Source organism: Aquarana catesbeiana, linkage group LG05, assembly GCF_042186555.1.
Source record: "Aquarana catesbeiana isolate 2022-GZ linkage group LG05, ASM4218655v1, whole genome shotgun sequence".
Classification (NCBI taxonomy): Eukaryota; Metazoa; Chordata; class Amphibia; order Anura; family Ranidae; genus Aquarana; species Aquarana catesbeiana.
The window spans coordinates 476,893,948-476,908,492 of NC_133328.1; the positions used below are offsets into that span (position 1 = coordinate 476,893,948).

At 40.1% G+C, this 14,545-nt stretch overlaps 1 protein-coding gene across 1 annotated transcript in view; it reads left to right on the plus strand.

Annotated features, from left to right (window-relative positions):
• The window catches only part of LAMA3 (laminin subunit alpha 3), a 271,677-nt gene that overhangs the window by 164,659 nt on the left and 92,473 nt on the right, over positions 1-14,545 (plus strand). Inside the window, exons 33-37 of the mRNA XM_073631481.1 lie at positions 1,404-1,615; positions 5,708-5,912; positions 11,332-11,476; positions 12,632-12,772; positions 14,316-14,477. Coding sequence (XP_073487582.1) covers positions 1,404-1,615; positions 5,708-5,912; positions 11,332-11,476; positions 12,632-12,772; positions 14,316-14,477 — 865 coding nt within the window. The remainder of the gene's footprint in view (positions 1-1,403; positions 1,616-5,707; positions 5,913-11,331; positions 11,477-12,631; positions 12,773-14,315; positions 14,478-14,545) is intronic.

Below are 14,545 nucleotides of genomic sequence, written 5' to 3' on the forward strand. Positions count from 1 at the left end.
TATTAATCTAATTACGATAGGTCTGTTCTACAAGTCCAGTAGGCATGCAGTAAGAAATTGAGTGTAGTGTGTCATTTAGGATGGCAGCTAGTTTCTCATTGACTTCAGTAAATTTAAAGGTGGGCAGTTTCCACACCAGGGCAATTTTTGGTTTTCTTGCCATAAAAATGTATGCAGTTTTTTCATAGATTTCATAGAATGGTCTTCTGAAAGGCCTGAGCAGCTAGTGTTTTAGGTAGTGATCCTTAAAGCAAATCTGTACCTTTCCCATTTAAGGCAAAGCAACAGGTATGCTTTAATCCCCGACCCAATGAGCAGCATATACTTGCCTTTCCTGAACCTCTGCTGCTCTGTTCAGCTTTTGGGAGAGAAAATAAATTACTTGTTACTTCTGAGTATAGAGGGGCATGTGGGTTACTACCTGTCCTCTTATGTGACAGCACTGGTGTTTGGTCATTGGCCTAGTATTGACACATGGGGGTACATCACACTTCTTTACCCTGCAGTGCAGTGAAAAGAAAGTAAGAAAGTGCAGTTTTTGATAGGATGAGGATTATAACCCCTGTAGGGTTTTTGCTACTACTTGGGGCTCCATTAGAAAGATTTACTCTCACTTCCTCAGACAGGAAGTAAGGTAAATCTACATCATTGACATTGACAGAAATACAAATCTAGTAGGAGTATCTTGCCCTACTCTACTGAAGAAAAGCATTGTTATTTTGTCTGTGTGTTGCCTAGACATACACTTTAAAGTGAAACAGTTGTTTTACCATTAATAGGTGCTGATCAATGCCCATTGTTTTCCCAAAAAAGGGACCAGCATTAATGTGGCACTCTAATCCTTATGCTATGGACATGCCCCAAATACATTAACTTATTCCTCCACCTCTCTTTTCACAGGCAACACATCCATGCAAATACAATTTCTTTATTAGAAACATCTTGCATCGGTGCAGTCTAGGGGTGTCATATTTTGGACCATGCAGGGTCCTTAACTGTACCTGAATGAACATTTGACAGTACAATTATGCAATTTGGCAGCCAGATCTTGACTAATGTGTTGGAAAAATTGCTTCAGTCTGTAGGTAGCTATGTCAAACAAGAGTGCCTCCATGGCCAATAAAGGTGCTCTAAAAGAATTGGGGGAAGGCACATGGCAAAGAGGCCTACAGCAGATGGTTTTCTGATTAAATCATTAGGTTCTCTTTAATCATTACAATATGAACCAAGCATAGGCATCCAAGCTATTATCACACATCTCACTCATTCTTTGTAATTCAGCACATTTCATAATCCTGATTTTCGTATTTGCTGTATCAATTATTATAATTTATGCATTCATTTGTTAATATTAATTGCTGTATAAAAGATTAAAACTTTTAAGCATTTTCTTTTTCTTTTAGTCCAATTACCTCACCTGAGTTCTGCAGAGATTCAGCAAGATCACTCGTTGCTAATTATAATGATGGAGCATTGCCATGCCAATGCAACCTAGATGGAGCCACAAGCCCCAACTGCAATCCTATGGGAGGACAGTGCATCTGCAGACCTAATGTTATTGGGAGAACATGTAGTCAGTGTGCTACTGGCTACTATGGATTTCCCCACTGTAGACGTAAGTTTAAGTGCAGTATTATGCTTATGAACTTTTAGTTACTTTGTTTTTATATAATCATTCAGGGTTAATAAATATGCATGTTGTGCAGCTTAGGGTCAAAGTTCCAAGGCTTTAAAGAAGAATTCCAGGTACATTATTACACTGGCTCGGGTTGGACCAATGTAACTATGTATTTACCATACCTGTAGGATCCCTTTCGAAAGCTGGAAATCACTGAAGTAAACACTGCTACTACAATGATCTCCACTAGCTTCCAAGACCCATGCCAATTGGCTGTCCTGCTGCATTCTGAACAGAGATGGTCAGCTGCTTGGTACAGACGCCATTCAAAGACTGCTTTGCATCTTCTCAATAAATACAAAGTGTTCTCTGACTGGATGAGGTGGAAAGGTGGGAGAGGGATGTCACACTGTCAACTTCATCCAATTAGAGAATGCTGGATTAGCAATGTCTGCTGCAGTGATTTTCAGTTTCTAGAGTGATCCCGCAGGTTTGGTGTATGCATAATTATATTTTCCCAAGCTGGGATAATGTATATTCATAAAATATCCATCCCTGGAATTCTTTTTTAATACATATTTAGCTTGTAGAGATCTATTTAGGCATATGCTATGTTTAACTTTATATGCTTTGTAATGTGTCACGGCTTAGTCAATTTGCAAATGCATTAGCAAAAATCATTTTCACCATCATGTCAATGTGTATTTGCTTGAAAGGAAATTTTCATCTTATCTATACATGAAAGAAGCGGACAGAAAAATGATTTTAATTGCAGATTCCAGCAGCCATTTTCTGAGACCAGCATATTCATGGGTTATGGGCATATTATGGGCACTGTTCCTGAAACACTATATTCTGAAGTAAGGAAGAGGTCAACAGAAACGTATAACTTCAGTTCACTCCCCCCAGTGGTGGCCATAGTGTGAGGAGAACAAGATGAAAACGTGTTATTTTCAATGCAGCTACCACTGGTTTCATTCTCCTTTTATTATATTACTTATTTGAACATTGACTATTTTTATCAATATGGACAAATGTGTACTCACGTTATGGTGGGTTGAGAAGAGCTCAAATGTATCCAATTGTTTAATTTAGATGGGATGGGAGGTATGTAGGGTTTCTACCTTACTATTTTAAAACCAAACACATATGGGTTACATAGGTTCAGTGGCTAATTAAGGTGGTAGTTAGATTCAACTTACTTACTTACTTCATGTGTGTTCAGTTTTAAAGTGATAAACTACCTATTCATGCATTGACTTATTGCCTGTTCTGCTGTAAACTACTAGAGCCTGCCAAACATTCTGTTGGATAAAGCTATAAGTGATAAGCTTGGAAAGTGTTGGGATCACTGCTACGTCCTCAGGGGTGACACGTTTTTTGAGTATTGCTGTCTGTGCATTAATGTGCACACTCCAGGTAGAAGATGAGATAACAAATCCACACTTAGTTGATACCGAGGAGGGTATACATAGGTCCTGGAATGTAGTGGCTGGTGTGTTTTTTTAGGCTTTTTTCCTTTATTTTTCTGATAATCCTGCAAATGACACTTCCTGTCCCTGGATGGCTATGCTTGGTCCTCCAGTTTATCTTTGGACTAAGTCAAGGCTGTCACCCATACAAACATATCTGCCTTTGTCTATCACATTGCAAGGAGAATGGAGAAATTGTTAGTTTATAGAAGAAAGATAAGATATTTTATTTGCTTAAGGTCAGTTCACAGGATATGATGAGGACATTACATTTCTGGTAAGGTCAACAGGTATTTTCTGTATCTACTGAAAACATTCTTAAGCCAGATACTCACTGCTAGCTTTTTTTTTTTTTCATTCAACCCAGAGGGCTGGACAAAAAAAACACTCACAGATCGATATACCAACACAAGCAATGTACCTTTGTACTCTGATTCCCCCCCCTCCAGAATACACTGAACAGCATTTGCAGCAATTGGCTATAAGGATATTGGTTTTCCAACATGTGCTTTTGACAAAAGCCGTTCAATAAACCGGCTCCTATCGAACAAAGAGCTGTACCCTCTGACTAAATGTTTTTGGTCCATATGTACCCAGCATTAGCCTTAAAAAAGTAAACTATTACAGCCATAACTTCTAAGTACTTGTAAGCTAATGTGTGTTCTTCAGTTTAGTTATCCTTTAAAGCATCAGTGTTTTGTTTGGACAGCAATCTGCACTATGCTATCCATTTCCCTGTCAGCGTAAACAATACAGGTAGGCAGCCATTGTCTGAACTCTGTATGTAGTAATCAGCTCAGTCCCCAGCAATACATTGCTTCCTAATCATAATATGTGAGTCATTTGACCAGGGGCTGACTGGCAACTTCTGGCCCAGAGGGCAAGTACAATCCAGAGACCCATGGTGCAGCGACTGGACCCCCGTTCTGCTCTCCATCTTCTCTGCCTACTCTCGACCTCCATCCCAGGCTGAAGCTCTGCTCCAGGTACTCTCTGCTCACTGGACCGGTCGGGCTGGACAGCGCCTGCTGCACCAACCCTGGGTTCCCGAATTGGCACCTGGGCAGGGGTCAACAGCCCCCCGCCCCATTCCCCCCTGCATTTGGCCCAGTACATGCTGTTAAAATCATTCTTTGCTGGGTGGTTGCCAGGGGTTGGTCAGAACTGTCTGCAAAACCACTAAAAGCAGCTGCAGTGCAAACAAGATTGGACAGTCGAAAAACAATGGTGTAAATCATCATGTATTCCTATTTGACCATCTTTGGTTTACAAGTCCAAGGCTGCTATTATGTAACAGTACATTGTATAAATTAGTGTGTGTTTTTAGCAGCCTCTTTTTTATGTCATTCAATGGTTTTGGTTTGGAACTTCATGCTGGCATAACTTGAGGTCCTGGCTAAAAATGAGTGAATAAATATGAGTTTAGGACACGATCAGAGGTGGTTCCGGCCAGCTCAATAGATTGCTTTAAGACCCCTTTCACGCTGGGGTGCTTTGCAGGCGCAACAGAGCTAAAAATAGCGCCCGCAAAGCGCCCTGAAAGAGCCGCTCCTGTCTCTTCAGCTTTCACATTTGCGAGGTGCGCTGGCAGGACGCAAAAAAAAGTCCTGCTAGCAGCATCTTTGGAGCGATGAAGGAGCAGTGTGTATACCGCTCCTTCAACACTCCTGCCCATTGAAATGAATGGGGCAGTGCTATACTGCCGGCATAGCGCTGCTGCGGTGGTTTTAACCTTTTCTGGGCCGCAAGCGGGGGGGGGATAAAAGCGCGCCGCTAGTGGCCGAATAGCGCCATGAAATTGACGGTAAAGCGGCGCTAAAAATGGCGGCGCTTTACCGCTGACGTACCCACCTCCCCAGTGTGAAAGGAGCCTAAGAAAGGCCTGGATTCTTTCCCAAATGTACATAATATAACTGGGTACTAACAATTATAGGTAAAGTTGATCCAGGGAAAATCCGATTGCCTCTCTGGGATCAGGAAGGAATTTTTTCCCTTGTTGTAGCAAATTGGATCATGCTTTTCTGGGGGTTTTTTTCACCTTCCTCTGGATCAACTGTGGGTATATGGGATTGTATGATATTTTTTATTCATCATTAATCATGTGAACAGCATTGTAGAAAAGGATTAGCAGAAGTCACAGAAAATCTGATTTTTGTAAATTTTTAACTGCCTGTTTTTATTGCCCCTTTGCGTCTCTATGAGGCCTTAAAGAGTTGTCTGAGTAACAAGTGTTCCCATCAGAAGGTTTCCCCTCCATCTGTTCTCAAGGCAATTTAAACATGTTGATTTACCTACACTTTCATTTCCAGTGACATTGATGATTAGGAAAATTGGAGGGAATTAATCTCCTAACAGAAAAACAAACACCAATAAAAATCTGACAGTTGCTCTACCCCCCCCCCCCCCCCCACCACCACCACCACAACTCTGTCCAAATGGAAAAAATAAGTTTTGCTGTTAGTTATATTTTCATTTTTTTTTATCATGCACACATGCCCAGCAAAAGTTTCATAGATCCATTGTAACTACCATACCACTTTCATTTTTCAACATTTACCTAGACTTTAATATATTGTACTTTGTGTGGAGAGTAAAGCAGATTTCTTTGTTTATTCAGCATGTAACTGTGGTCGTCGTCTTTGTGATGAAGTAACTGGCAGATGCATCTGTCCTCCCCATACGATCAAACCTTCATGTGAAGTGTGTGAACAACAGTCATTCAATTACCACCCTCTTTTGGGATGTGAAGGGTGCAACTGTTTACCCATAGGCATAATACAGCCATCCCACCCAGAGTGCAATGGGATAAGTGGACAGTGCAGGTAAGTCACATATTTTATCTACTGCAATGTACTGCTTTGCTGAGTATGGCTATGATGGTCAACTAAATATAGGGGATTTATTTACTGTTAGTACATTACATCATAATGCAGCTAGGAAGAAAATGTGTTTGTGTAAAATGTTAATGTAACATTAAGATGAGATCGGGTCAGATTTCAGACACAAATTAGCACATACTGGCAACATATTCACAGGTCTGTGATCTTTAAATTTACCAATCAAACCGTGCTCCCTTTCACAAGAGTTTGATGTTTATTCAATAAATACGAATGTCCTCCAGTAAATTTAATGTATTTGTTGAGACCTGGGGATTAATGGGGAAAGGGGATTTTTTTTTTTTGTGTTTAACCACTTCAACCCCGGAAGAATTTACTCCCTTCCTGACCAGGCCATTTTTTGCGATACGGCACTGCGTTGCTTTAACTGACAGTTGCGCAGTCATGCAATGCTGTACCCAAACAAAAGTCCTCTTTTCCCACAAATAGAGCTTTCTTTTGGTGGTATTTGATCACCTCTGCGGTTTTCATTTTTTGCGCTATAAACAAAAGAAGAGCAACAAATTTGAAAAAGTATCTTTTACTTTTTGCTATAATAAATATCCCAATTAAAAAAAAAACAAAAAAAAACACATTTTTTCCTCAGTTTAGGCTGATTTGTATTCTTCTACATATTTTTGGTAAAAAAAATATCAATAAGCGTATATTGATTGGTTTGTGCAAAAGTTATAGCGTCTACAAAACAGGGGATAGATTTATGGCATTTTTATTATTTTTTTTTACTAGTAATGGCAGCGATCAGCGATTTTTATCAGGACTGTGATATTGCGGGGGACAAATGGGACACTTTTGACACATTTTTGGGAGCAGTGACATTTATACAGCAATCTCTGCTATAAAAATGCACTGATTACTGTATAAATGTCACTGGCAGGGAAGGGGTTAACACTAGGGGGCAAACAAGGGGTTAACTGTGTTCCCTAGGTCTGTTCTAACTGTGGGGTGGGGGGGTGGGAATGACTAGGGGAGGAGACCGATCGGGGTTCATACTTAGTATGAACATGCGATCGGTCTCCTCTCCCCTGACAGAACCGGGATTTGTGTGTTTACACACACAGATCCCGGTTCTCTCTCTGTCACGAGCGACTGCCGGTGCCCGGCAGTCATCGTGGGCACTCGCATTGGCTCCGAGCACACGCAGCCGGTGCGCGCCTCCTACAGCAGCTTGAAAGGCCGACAGCTACGACGGCTCTTCCATGGGAGCAATCCTGCCGCAGTATAATTGCGGCGGCCGGTCGGGAACCAGTTAAAGTGGTTCTAAAGGCAGAAGGTTTTTAATTTTAATGTATTCTATGTATTAAGATAAAAAACCTTATGTGTGCAGCAGCCCCCCTAATACTTACCTGAGCCCCACCTTGATCCAGTGATGTTGTATGAGAGACTCCCTCCTGATTGCCTGAGACACACAGCGGGTGCCATTGGCTGTCAATCAAAGCCAGTGAGCCAATGAGAAGAGAGAGGGCAGGACTGAGTCACTGCTCCATGCCTGAATACACACACAGAGCAGCGGCTCGGTGCGGGTGCCCCCATAGCAAGCTGCTTGCAGTGGGGGCACGCGGCAGGAGGGAGGGGCCCGAAGGGCCGACGAGGGACCCGAGAAGAGGGAGATGTGGGCTGCTCTCTGCAAAACCACTGCACAGAGCAGATAAGTATGACATGTTTGTTATTTTAAACAAAAAGAAAATATGACTTTAATATGAATTTATCCACTTGTCTACTGGGGCAGTTTTTTTGCATGTTAAAATATGCATTTTTGTTAGAAATTACTGGAACCCCTCAAAAAGCATGTTACTGAAAGTAGAGACCCTGGATAATAAAATGGTGGTAGCTACAATTTTTTATGTTGCACGTTATATGCACAATTATTTCTCAAATACATATTTTCAGGAAATAGTAAAATAAAATGACTATTCATGCAAACAAACACAATGTTATACACAATTTTTTGGTTAAATATAAAAGATGGGGTTGCATAGAGTAAATAGATAACAAGCATATCAAAGTCTTAAAATGGCGCACTCACACGGAATCGCAAAAAACAAAGTACCTGAAATTCTCCATAGGCGACACTTTCAAAATCCTTCACACGTCATCATTTTAGAGTTAACCATGAATTATGGCCTTAGAATTATTGCTCTCACTCCAATGTTTGCAACGATACCTCACATGTGTGGCGCAATTGATGTTTACATACATATGCTCGCCCTACGTTGCCTTTTTGTATGTTGGGTGTTTGCAGGGGATGACGGAGATGCTTTACATTTTTTTTTAATTATTTGTATTTATTTTATACATTTTTTTTTTTTACACTTTTACATTTTTATTTTTATTTTATTGCTATCACATGTGGGCTATCAGGCTTCCTATATGATAGCATGGGTAAGTGACAGGTATCCTTTATAGAGACATTGGAGGTCTGTTAGATTGTGCTGGAATAGCTGCATCCTGATTACACTAGCAAAGGAAAGACAGCTGTGACCCTGAAAGTGACGTAATACACATGATTTCTACAGTCATGTCACAAGAGGGATCTGGGAACATCCATTCCCTGAGTTCCTTCTGCTTTCAATGGGGAAGCAGTTTACCATGGTCCCAGGCTCCCTAATGGAATGAGAGAGCCCAGGAACCACCATGGGTACCACCGCCGTTCATTTGATAGTCCCATAAATGTGATCAGGCAGCTCTAGAGCCAACTGATGACTTTTATCAGAATGCCCTTCACTGGCTCTTCAAGCCGGTATCACTTGCCGGTAACCACTTGTCTACTGTGCCGTTTTTAAACGTACCTTGATAGGCGTGGTTAATCAATTTAATAACAGTTGCAGAACCTCCCTTTATCAGTCATAGAACCTTCTCCCATCCCACCCTAAATGATTCACAGTAGAGAGGCAAATGTCACTCAAGGTGAGATATTCCCGTTTAAGCCCTTCTCTGTGCAACCAGGTGCCGGTCCGGTCTGTGACCCAGACAGTCTAAATGTGTACAAGCATTGAATAAAATCCAAATACAAAAACATCACAGATCTAAGATACAGGTTATGACCAAGTGCATCCTGTGTGAAATGCGTTAACCATCATCCTGTTTCTCAGATCTGTGATATTCTTGTATCTTGGATCTGTGATGTTTTTGTACCTGAATTTTGCAATGGTTGTTAAATTGATTAACCACTTGTCTATCAAGGTATGTTTATTCAATAAAGCTCACGTTCTTCTGGCAATTGGAGTGCGGTCAACCTCTGTTTGTACACATTTGGACAGTCACAGAACCTCCCCTCAGTAGTCTTAAAACCTCCCCTCATTATTCACAGAACCTCCCCTTATTAGTCACAAAACCTCTCCTCATTATTCACAGAACCTCCCCTTATTAGTCACAAAACCTCTCCTCATTATTCACAGAACCTCCCCTTATTAGTCACAAAACCTCCCTTCATCAGTCACAGAATCTTCCCTCATCAGTCACAGAACCTCCTGACATCAGTCACAGAACCCTCCCCTCATTAATCACAGAATCTCCTCTCATAAGTCACAGAACTTCATCAGTCACAGAATCTCCCCTTATCAGTCACAGAATCTCCCCTTATCAGTCACAGAATCTGCCCTTATCAGTCACAGAACCTCCCCTCATCAGTCACAGAACCTACCCTCATCAGTCACAGAATCTCCCCTCACCAGTCACAGAATCTGCCCTTATCAGTCACAGAATCTGCCCTTATCAGTCACAGAATCTCCCTCATCAGTCACAGAATCTCCCCTTATGTGTCACAGAACCTCCCTTAATCAGTCACAGAATCTCCCCTTATGTGTCACAGAACCTCTCCCTTAATCAGTCACAGACTCTCCCCTCATCAATTACAGAACCTTCCCTCATCAGTCTCAGAACCTCATTCACACCTGAGCATTTGTAGTGCTAATCCCAAAGCCTAATAATGGTCAAGATGAGGAATCCCATTATTCTCAATGGGCCCATTCACAGTTGAGTGTTGTTTTGCTTGTCGCTTGTCACTTAAAGCTTGAAAAATGACATAAGCTTCTTTCTGGCACAATTAAACATTTTTGGCACTATAGATGTTAACAGGAGCTTCTGGCCTATTTACAGTGACTATGCTTTAGTGAGGTCTCAACCTCAGGATCCTTATATTTTATGTTTTCATATTCTGATTTATTCTCATATTTATGTACTAATTTTGTTACATGTACAGAGGATTGTTCGCTGCTCTGCCAAGTGATAATTTACTGTTTGCTGTTTTCAAAAATGTTAATAAAAACTATTGAAACAGAAAAAGGCATGTTTATATGGGTTTTCAGGTGCTCCTTTTTAAAAGTCTATGGGGCCAAAAACAGGCAATTCTGCTCTTGTACAAGTCTGGCATAAAACTGTGTGTACAAATGAGTAAAAAAAGTCCTCAATCCGCTTGACTATCCTCACACTCAAGTGTGAATGGGGGCTCCAAACCCTACTGCATTATTAAAACTTTGAACCCCCCTCCGTAGCAGTAACATTAAGGACAACAATAAAAAATGAAAAAGAAAAAACCCAAAGAAAACGGAAGAGCAAAGCATAATCTTTCAGAGATGAAGTAGAAGCACCACACCTGATCTCACTTGTTTGGGTAAAGCTCTGTCCCTCTACTGTAATTACACTCAACGAAAAGACCTGCTTGGACTAGATTATACAATCCCACAAACAACCACCCCAAAACCACTCAAACGGTAGTCATCTGATCATTCATGATAAAGAAAACATTGAAACGAACCATGGAAAGTTATGGCCATAGCCCCTTTATTTGGGTCTAAAACATATAGTCATAATACCTTTAAATATATTATACCAGGTCTTTAAACACACAGACCAATACCAATGTTAAAACTTTTTCAGGACTTGAGCATCAAGTAACTGTAGTCTTTCAGAACTTGGGCACCAAGTGACCATACCAACCACTAGGTACCACAAACGTGGAGAACAATACCTCAATAAAGGTTAAGGCAGTTAACCATAGATTTTAGACAATACAGAAAAGAAGGGGGTGACAAGTGCCACTTTGTTGGCCGCCTGTCCCCAACATACTCCTTTCTGTCCTCATTGTCTGTCTCTTCTGATGATGATGCACTACCAGCATCAAGTCATTCAGAAGGCCTGACTGGCAGATCTCTCTGCGGGCTTTGTGCCTGACCATTACTATTATAGGAGCGTGTGCTGTCCATAGCTGGAGGTTGGGCACTAACAGTGTATAGGAATAACAAAAAATGTGGCAGGGCTCATTTCTACATGAATGCAACACATAATAAAAAAGGCAAATTAATTTATTGACACTGCCATTAATTAGTTCTCTGTATTTTCTGGACAGATGTAAACCAAGAATAACAGGCAGGCAGTGTGACCGATGTGCTCCAGGTTATTTCCGCTTTCCTGACTGCATTCCATGTATCTGCAATCCAGATGGGACACTTCCTCAGATCTGTGACCACCACACTGGTGTCTGCTTGTGCAAGGTACTGTATCTGACCACACAATCTGATTCTTTATATTCATCTGCAGAGTTAAGATGGGTACACATTATAAGAAAATCGGACAAACGATCGGCCAATTGTCCTCGATGTTTCACAGCGAGTCCAAACCAAGGATGGAACTAATGTATGAAAATTCTCGTGCGACAAAGGCTTTTTTTTTTTTTTGTTTTTGTTTATTGTTTCTGATCATGCACAGTTTTTCGTATCTGTTTTTTCTTGTACGAAAACAGTACACATTACACAAAAATTGTTAGTTCTGTTCACATATGAGATAAATTTTGGAGTTTGTACCTTTGGAAATTTTCGTGTGGAAAGTCTGAATCAGATGTCAAAAGTTGTGCACACACTATACAAAAATCACATGATTGTGCCTCACGCAGAATTTTTCTTCTGATTTTTTTATAGCGTGTACCCTACTTAAATTGTCTCCAATGACAGACGCAAGTCTCAAGATCGAGAATTTTAGTCACATGCACTTCCATACAGACCAGCCAAATAAATAAACTTGTGTGCTGTGTGACATACAGTAGCTGGCAGATTACAATTTAGCTTTATTAAACACTTGCTCTGTGTAAGTGTTCCTATCTGTATACTAATCAATTACAAGATAAGCATAACGGACATACATAGAGAAAGATAAAGAAAAATGTGATGAATTTAGTAACATTTTTAAGGTTACAGTAAAGCCATCAGAACTGTAAACATGAATAGGGGTAAAAGCAGGGTTTAGCATCAATAACATATTTCCAGGAAGGACTTCCTTTGCTGTTTGGGCAATTTGTTGGACATTTGCTTTATAACCTGGATGTCTGTGCCACAAGGGCATCTGGAGCAATTATACTAATAACCCCTCAGGATCCCTTCAATTTTATCACACTTTGTTCAACAGTACCAAGCCCTGATGAAGGAGGCCCCTTTGAACCGCTGAAATGTATTGACTTTTTATGATATAAGATTCTGAAAAAATAGATCTAGACTTTATATGTTCTGCTTTTGTTGCTTTATGTACACCCAGTCATTAACATCAAATATGCCTACTATTTAGATATAAAATGAATGTTTTTGCCTGACACAGAGGTTTAATCTCACCTGACCAAATGCATAATCATAATATTCTGCATCTTTTCCTACATGCAGGAAAATATTGGAGGTACAAGATGTGATGCTTGCCAGACTGGAACATTTTATTTTGATCCTTCAAATGCCAAAGGATGTACCAAGTGTTTTTGTTTTGGAGCAACAGATGTTTGCCATTCTTCCAATAAGCACAGAAAAAAGGTAAAAACCTAACGATTGAAAACCCAACTAGAAGTTATGGAATACCTCCAACTGAATCAGGGAAATTGTGACCCAATCAATGTGCTGCTGCTTAATCATTGTCTAATCAGCAGGCTGGGAACCAATTACTGTGCTGCTGATTCTTCACTGTCCAATCAACAGGCTGGGAGCTGTTAGTTGACCAAACTGAAATGATTAAATGCAGTGGAGAAAATAGAACCCATTGATCTGACTATGGTCTCTGACCAAGATAAATGGACCACAAGCTGTTTGCCTTGAGCTCAACTTTAAACTTTAAGATCAATATACTGAGCGTGCTTTACTGCTTCCCATAACTTTACATTTCAATACTTTTTAGCATTTGAGTTAGAACTTTTTAGTAGATAGTTTTTATTTGAATCAATGAAAGGTGAAATCTGATGGAAAGAAATTGTTTGCTATGTAATAGTCAATACAGAGAAAAAAACAGAAGATTTAATTTTTGCTTTGATTCCTGACTTTGATGGTAATAGGAAAATCATATTGTCAGTATAGATTGATCAAGTACGTTTTTTATGTAATAATTCTAAGCCTGCCTAGGGCCACTTCAGTGAACTGTTGGCAATGTAGAATGTGGTCACCTGTCCTCGACTAGATATAGAAATATGTGGAGAAAGGTGCCTTTCCATTGTACTGGCAACAGTATGGCCTGGAACAATTAGCCTTATCAGGGTGCTCCACAATTGTTTTAAGAATCCAACTTGATTAATCAAATACTTAGCCTGCCATTGCATACCCTTTTCCAAAAATGTTCATGGCCATTAGTAATTCTGAGCAAAGAATCAGCATGACAGGCAGAAGTTATCATTTTCAGAAGGAGGTCAGCAATAGCAGCCTTAAGATTTCTGTCATGGCAGGTGTATGTAAAAGACATAAAGCCTAATAACACTGATGGGGAAGCAGAAGATTTGCAAAACACTGCCTATAGACCTTTTTTGCTGTGCCCCATAGAGAATTCAATTGTTGTCTAACGTTTCAAGAAATGTATGTATAGAACAGAGTTTCTCAACCAGGGTTCCATGGAAATCTAAAGTTCCTCCAAAAGTTGCAAGGGGTTTCTTGAGCAATGTCTGCCCCTCAGATAACCTCCCACTGACACCATTGATCTCTTTAACTATCTGTAAGAGGGTAATTCTTCTCAATGACCACAAGTTTAAGGAGCATTCTTCCCACTGACCTTCACACTAATGTAGCATGAGTTGTAGTTCCCTGAGACCATAAAGTTATTTCATGGGTTCATCTGTGTTGAAAAGGTTGAGAAAAGCTAATGCCTATGGGTACTTTTAGTGCTGAGTAACTGATACATTAGTGGATCTGCACTGGTTGTCTTCAATTATCTAATTTTCTTACCACTTTCCCTTATGATTGAATTTTTACATTTTATTTTTTTATAGAATATTATACATATTTACATATTTGGTTTGATTGGTAATTTGTACACATAAATATATATTATATTGTTTTATGGTGGTATCATTTTAATCAATGTATCTCTGATAAAAAGTTTGTAGATATGAGGTCGTGGAGTCTCGAGGCACCAGATCAGACCAGAGTGGCTGTCACTTTTAATCCAGGCAGCAACAGTGTTGTAGCGGATGTGCAAGAATTGCCACCGTCTGTTCACAGTTTGCACTGGGTGGCACCAGAGTCATACTTGGGTGAGAGGGTAAGAATGTTTATGATCAATTTTACCTTTTATGTACTTTTTCTCTTCATAGTTTTAAAAAGGACACA